General features: G+C 41.2%; 1 protein-coding gene across 3 annotated transcripts in view; it reads left to right on the top strand.

Annotated features, from left to right (window-relative positions):
• Positions 1 to 7,291, top strand: part of NAP1L4 (nucleosome assembly protein 1-like 4) — a 54,046-nt gene that overhangs the window by 14,507 nt on the left and 32,248 nt on the right. For all 3 annotated transcript variants that reach the window (XM_011930109.1, XM_011930111.1, XM_011930110.1), the window contains 3 exons: positions 3,525 to 3,555; positions 4,434 to 4,492; positions 6,922 to 7,021. In XM_011930109.1, the coding sequence (XP_011785499.1) occupies positions 3,542 to 3,555; positions 4,434 to 4,492; positions 6,922 to 7,021 (173 nt within the window). In that variant the 5' untranslated portion in view covers positions 3,525 to 3,541. The remainder of the gene's footprint in view (positions 1 to 3,524; positions 3,556 to 4,433; positions 4,493 to 6,921; positions 7,022 to 7,291) is intronic.

Below are 7,291 nucleotides of genomic sequence, written 5' to 3'. Positions count from 1 at the left end.
AAAAAAAAAAAAAAAAAAGTGAGAGAACCTTCCGGATGAGTCTTTGGGCTCTGGTTTTATAAAACTAATATTAAACTGAACATATCAACATTTAAAACAAACATTTATTTTCCTCAAACCTGTATATTTGATAGTTCCTTATAACTTTCTGTTTTAAGGGTGATAGAGATTGTTAAAAATAAATAATTTGTGTTGCTGAAACCTGACTGAACTCTAGCTTGTTTTTATAATACCACCACTCTACATTGTTTTTCCTTATATAGGTTGAGCACTCCTGATCCCAAAATCAAAAGTCCAAATGCTCCAACTTTGTTAGTTTTGACATTGATGTTACAAGTGGAAAATTTCACACCTGACTTCATGTGATGGGTCACTGTTAAAACTTTGTTTCATGCACAAAATTATTTAAAATAATGTTGTATAAAATTACCTTCAGTCTGTGTGAATAAGATGTGTAGGAAACGTGAATGAATTTCATGTTTAGATTTGGGTCCCATCCCCAAGATACCTGATCATGTTTGTACAAATATTCCAAAATCTGAAACACTTCTGGTCCCAAGCATTTCAGATAAGAGATACTCAACCTGTATAAAGGGTGCAGTGTTTAAAGTAACTCAATATGTTGGTTTCATATCAAGGAATAGATACAGTCTATATGCATGACGGTTACAAAAGTGAGAAGAGACCTGGCCTGCTGTTACGTACTAGGCAATTTATCTTCAGTAACAGCTTCTCAAGTAGCCACTGAAGTTTGTGGATGATGATACTGAGATACAGAGGAAGGTTCTGCAGAAGAGCGTGAGTGGGAATGAGTATGGGGAGGTAGACGGTCTGAATTGGTAGGAATGTGTATTCTGCAAAAGTTGACGGGGATCACTGAAGTGTGTTTTTTGTTAGTGTTTTGTTTTTGTCTTTGTTTTTTGTCTTCGAGACGGAGTTTTCGCTCTTGTTGCCCAGGCTGGAGTGCAATGGCGCAATCTCGGCTCACTGTAAACTCTGCGTCCCGGGTTCAAGAGATTCTCCTGCCTCAGCCTCCTGAGTAGCTGAGATTACAGGCATGTGCCACCATGCCTGGCTAATTTTGTATTTTTAGTAGAGATGGGTTTCTCCATGTTGGTCAGGCTGGTCTGGAACTCCCAACCTCAGGTGATTTGCCTGCCTTGGCCTCCCAAAGTGCTGGGATTACAGGTGGGAGCCACCATGCCTGGCCGCCATTAAAGGGTTTTTGAATCTTCACTGACTAGGGCTGGGTTTGAGTTGCTGCTGTGGTCGTGGTGGTGAGCATAGCCAGCCATTGTAGGATTTGTTGTGCCTTTTTTTTTTTTTTTTTGAGACAGGGTCTTTCTCTGTTGTCTAGGCTGGAGTTCAGTGGTGCAATCATAGCTCACTGCAGCTGCCAGGCCTCCAGCTCCTGGGCTGAAGTGATGCTCCTGTCTCAGCCTCTCAAGTAGCTGGGACCAGAGGCATCAATTTCCGTCCAGAGGCATCAACTTCCGTGTCCGGTTTTTTTTTTTTTTTCCCCTGTTTCTGTTTTGAGACAGTCTCACTCTGTCTCCCAGGCAGGAGTGCGGTGACGTTATTTCGGCTCACTGCAACCTCCGCCTCCTGTGCTCAAGCGATTCTCCTGCCTCAGCCCCCTGAGTAGCTGGGACTACAGGTTCGCACCACCACGCCTGGCTAATTTTGTTTTGTTTTGTTTTTTTCTTTTCTTTTCTTTTTTTTTTTTTTGTCGAAACAGGGTTTCCCCATGTGGCCCAGGATGGTCTGAAACTTCTGAGCTTCAGGTAATCTGCCCACCTTGGCCTCCCAAAGTGCTGGGGTTATAGGCATTAACCACTGTGCCCGCTGCACTTTTTTTTTTCTTTTTGGTTTTCGTCTTCTTCGTTAAAACGTAATTTAGTTTTTTGAAAAAGTGTGTAATACTTGTTGTATTTTGAATCTTAAAAATAGCACATTTTATTTCTAAACAAAAATTTTAAAAAGTAGTTAATACAGAACAGTCATAGATCATAATTAGAGCTGTTTTTGTTAAATATAGAGGGTTTTTTTGGTGGTGGTGGTTTGTTTTACCCTAAAGCTGTGTGATTCCATGGTTTGGGCTTCACTCAGGTACTGAAGAATGAACATTAACCAGTTTTCAGCTGGAACAACCCTTTAGCGAGGCCCTCAGGTGTGTTTCCCACATCTGAGTTTAAGGAACTCTATAACCACACCTGGGCTATTTTACATTTAAGGACCTTTTTAAGCTATGCATTTAGCTGTTACTTTAAAAGCATTTAGATCAGATTTTGAAATTGTATAGGCCAGGCATGTTGACTCACACTTGTAATCCCAACACTTTGGTAGGCTGAGGTGGGAAGATCTCTTGAGGCCAGGAGTTTGAGACCTGCCTGGGCAACTCAGCCAGACCCTAGCTCTACAAAAAATAAAATTAGCTGGGCGTGGTGGCATGTGCCTATTGTCCCTGCTACTCAGGAGACTGAGATGGGAGGATTGCTTGAGCCCAGGACTTTGAGGCTGCAGTGAGCCAGGATTGCATAACTACACTGCAGCCTTGGTGACAGATTGAGATCCTGTCTCAAAAAAATGATAAATTTTTTTGTTTTATTTATATCAAGTTCTGTTTAAGAAGTAAATGCCCTAGAACACACCCTTAGTATTCAGCTACAATGTCATCTAATTCTACCAATATAGAAATAATCATTTTTTTAAAGTGGGATAATACTGAGTATATTACACAAGGTTTTTACACAAGCAATACATCCTCAGTGTAGAAGTAATGAAAGATATGAAATAAATGCAATTAGAAAATAATCCCATAAGCTTGAAAGTGTAAACACCAGTAAATGCTTTAAATTACTCTAAAATAATTGGGCTATCATTAATATATGTTTGTGTTGCCAAATGTATTATAAAAAATAAGGCAAATTAGTTATTCTGAAGTCTGGTTATTTTAGTGCCAATAAGAGAGTTTTCTTTCTTTTTTTTTTTTTTTCCAGATGGAGTTTCACTCTTGTCTTCACTCTTGTTGCCCAGGCTGGAGTGCAATGGCACGATCTCGGCTCACTGCAACCTCCGCATCCTGGGTTCAAGTGATTCTCCTGCCTCAGCCTCCCAAGTAGCTGGGATTACAGGCATGCGCCACCAGGCTCGGCTAATTTTGTATTTTTTGTAGAGATGGGGTTTCACTGTGTTGGTCAGGCGGGTCTTGAACTCCTGACCTCAAATGATCCACCCACCACGGCCTCCCAAAGTACTGGGATTACAGGCCAAGAAATGTTTTTATGAGTAAAGTATGTGTGTGATGAAATGCACAGATCTGAAGTGTACAGTTTAATGAGCTTTAACAAATGTATACACCCAGGTAACCTCAGTCAAGATCTAGAACATTTTCATCACTCTAGAAAGTTCCCACCTGTCCCTTCTAGTGGACTCCATCCCATAGACAACCATTGTTTAAAAAGTATATTGAACAAGTATTTTTGTTTATGAATATAATTATTACAACTCTTTTTAATTTATAGGGGATAAAAACATTCAGATGGCAGATCACAGGTAAGCCAAAGTGGACTTTGTTTATTGGAGTTTAAAATTCAGTTGGTGAGCAACAGCCAAGCCATAATTTCAATCAATATTAGAATCAAAGTTAAATGCATTTCAGAGTCTAGCTGATGGCTCATTTCTTGTGTGTGTGTTTGAGCACATAAAGAAATTACTTCAGACATGAACAGTGCCTCAGATGTTGATACTTACAGATCTTTTATGGAAAGCAATCATTTTGCTCTCCATGCTTTAACACCTCTGGGGTGAAGTCAGGTAATTTTGACACTATCCTAACGGTCTGTAGTTGTCAGTGATCAAGTGGGAGATTTTGTTTTTTGGATTGAGGGTTACTTTTAGTTGTGTATATTGTTTGATGTTTATTTTTTATTTTTGATGAGGGAGGTGTGTCCAGGCATCTTTGAAAACTGGTTTATGGCTTATTTTTCATTTGTTGTGGCTAATTTTACAAAGCCACTTTGGACCCTGTCTTAACTTCGTAAGACTGCCTTGCTCTGTCTGATCACATGAGCTGCTGACCAAACAGTAACATGTTTGTTGGTTGATGGCTTTGGTTTGAGGGCTGGGAGCAGATTTTTTGAGGAAAGAAGCTGTAGAAATGAAAGCTGTCTAAGAAGCTTTGGCTAAGGTTGGAAATAAGAACTTTGTAGGGCTTTATGTTTGGGAGAGGAGGGAGGTGTTAAGTAGTAGAATATTTTTATAGCAGAGAGGACAGCCTCTGAGATAACACATGCACATTAGTAGTTGTCTTCTCAAATCTGATGTCACTGTAGAGATGCCTCTTAATGTATTGAATAAGAAACATGTCCATTTGTGCTACTTCTTTGGAGCTTTCTTGACAATAATACTTTTTAAACATACTGTTGTTTTAGTTTTTCAGATGGGGTTCCTTCAGATTCCGTGGAAGCTGCTAAAAATGCAAGTAATACAGGTCAGTTCACTGCACATGGAGAGTTTGCATCCAGTATGGGGAATCTTCCTCTCTCTGGAAACATTAATGCAAGTAAAGGATTCCTTCCTGTACTTCAGTGGTTTTAGGAAAGCTAGAGTAATTAAAATGAAAAATCAGTATCTTATTAATAAAAGATTTATTTATTATAGGAATTCAGACTCTACAGTAGTAAACAGAATAATAGTACAGTCTACCTTCTTGTACCTGCCATCACTGAGCTTTAGTATTGATTAACAAATGACCAGTCTTTTTTCTTATTTTTGAGATGGAGCCTTGCTATGTTACCCAGGCTGCTCTTGAACTCCTGGGCTCAAGCAATTTTCCTGCCTCGGCCCCCTAAGTAGTTGGGGCTGCAGGCACAGACCACTGCACCTGACCTTTTTTTTTTTTTTTTTTTAAATCTATACCTTTAACTTTCCTTCCTTTGGAAAGCAAATCCTAGGAATGTTATTTTGTTCATAAATTCACAGATGTGATATCTTTCACCCTTTAAAAAAAAACCCTGTATATCGGTACTCCCCACTCCCTCCAAACTGTTTGAAAGCAAGTGGAGGATATGTTTTCCTAAAACAATTCTACAATGCCATTACCAAGAAACTTAGCATTGGAGCAATACCGTTCTCTAATAGACAGTCATGCTCCTATTTTCCCTGGTTTTCTCAGCAATTTTTACCCCACCCCCAAATCTAGCACCTACTCAAAGATCATGCGTTTTGTTTTGTTCTAGGGTCATCTGCCTACCTTTTGCGTCTTTTATTAATACATCAACATAGCAGTGCTCTGGGCCACTGAGTCTGGATTTGCCCAGTCGTTTCTTCCTGTCGAGATTCAGGGTAAACATTTGGCAAGAAGGGCACACAGGTGACATGATGCAGTGGTCATTGCTTCCGGAGGCACAGTATGTTGGCTCGGCACCTGTCCGGGGACACTGTGATTGATTAAGACAATGCCTGCCAGACTTCTCTGTTACCAAGGTCCTTTCACCTTGGAAGCAATCTGTCAGGCACGTGTAGATATCCTCTTCTTTTTCAGCAAACTTTCACAGAGTGGTTTTAGCACCCATTGATGTGTGTTTGTATATGCATGTAGTATTTACATACTATACATGCGTACACAATTTTATGTATGCAAATTATGTACCTTAAATATACTTCACGTGCTTCATGTTAGTGGTTGTGTTTGCAGTTCTATTATAAATGTTTAAAATTGAGTGCCTACTTGGTGTGTTTGACTTACCCACATCATGGGAGAATACTCGGGATGGGAGAATACTTGGGTATGTATTGGCTCTAAGCAAGGGAAGGGTGCTGGGTTTGGGTTTCTATATTGTATCATTAAGAGGGAAATTGTTGGCCGGGCGCGGTGGCTCAAACCTGTAATCCCAGCACTTTGGGAGGCCGAGACGGGCGGATCACGAGGTCAGGAGATCGAGACCATCCTGGCTAACACTGTGAAACCCCGTCTCTACTAAAAAATACAAAAAACTAGCCGGGCGAGGTGGCGGGCGCCTGTAGTCCCAGCTATTCGGGAGGCTGAGGCAGGAGAATGGCGTAAACCCGGGAGGCGGAGGCTGCAGTGAGCTGAGATCTGGCCACTGCACTCTAGCCCGGGCGACAGAGCGAGACTCCGTCTCAAAAAAAAAAAGAGGGAAATTGTTAAGAATCTGTGTCATGAGCCAGATGTCTGCCACTCCTTAATCACACAGCTGGGTAGAAGGACAGTCACTACCCTCTCAGGATCTCATTCATTGGTTTATTGGGAAATGGGCTTCTAAATACAAACATCTGGAGACTGTGAGCTCACTACACATGTAGGTTAGCTGTAAGTGGGGTGGAATGGTCGCAAGTACTTCCTGGAACGAGATGGGTTTGGGCAGACGAACATTCAAGGCAGAGGCGAGAAGCACACAAAGAAAACTTAGGGAACAGTGCCGTCAGGAGCTGGTGAGCCTTGGGCTCTCCTGGACTGTGAAGTCCGTGGCACCACAGTGAGTGAGGGCACTAGTGGATGCTCTTTCACTTTGAAAAACTGATCTCATCTCTGTTCTTGGCTTCTGGACACCACCCTGGGACTTGGGGGTAGACCATGTGAACTTCCATTAACGATGTCCTCAGTTGTTTAAGCCTAGAGGTTAAACAGCCACAGTCCTGGTGAGAACCAGGACTCTCTAGGTATTTATTCAGTGAATTTGTAACTACCCATCAGGTGATTAACCTAGAGTGTTAAATGCTCTTAAAGTAAATTTTAATTATTTTCAAAACGTGTTTTAGAAGTCACTGGTATATGTGTTTAGAAATTAGTAGATGTAAATCTAGGCAAAGCTAAGTAGATCTGTTACTCATTTTTGACTCTTGGCTATTGTGTGTGGTGGGCATATTTTAAATATGTTTGATCTTAACTCTTCATAGAAAAGCTCACAGATCAGGTGATGCAGAATCCTCGAGTTTTGGCAGCTTTACAGGAGCGACTTGACAATGTCCCTCACACCCCTTCCAGCTACATCGAAACGTAAGTGTGCTGTGAATAGGGTCTCATGCAATTTGGAGAAACAAAAGGAAAACAAAGGAAGAAACCATTTTTTCAGTTCCTCAAAACAGGAATAAATGTTTTTTTTTCATTCCAAGACATCGTCTGTGAGAGACAGGCACTGGGATATGAGAAGAATGACCCTACCCGGTGCTCAGTCTCAGAGTTTGCCTGGTGGACGGAATAGAGTGACCTGTCAGTTTCTGATAGGAAGTGCACAGTGCCATCCTGTGGAGGGCTAGAGGACTTCAC

This window comes from Colobus angolensis, unplaced genomic scaffold (assembly GCF_000951035.1).
Source record: "Colobus angolensis palliatus isolate OR3802 unplaced genomic scaffold, Cang.pa_1.0 Scaffold84, whole genome shotgun sequence".
NCBI lineage: Eukaryota > Metazoa > Chordata > Mammalia > Primates > Cercopithecidae > Colobus > Colobus angolensis.
Note: the sequence above shows the minus strand (reverse complement) of the source record. Positions and strands in the feature narration are given on the sequence as shown.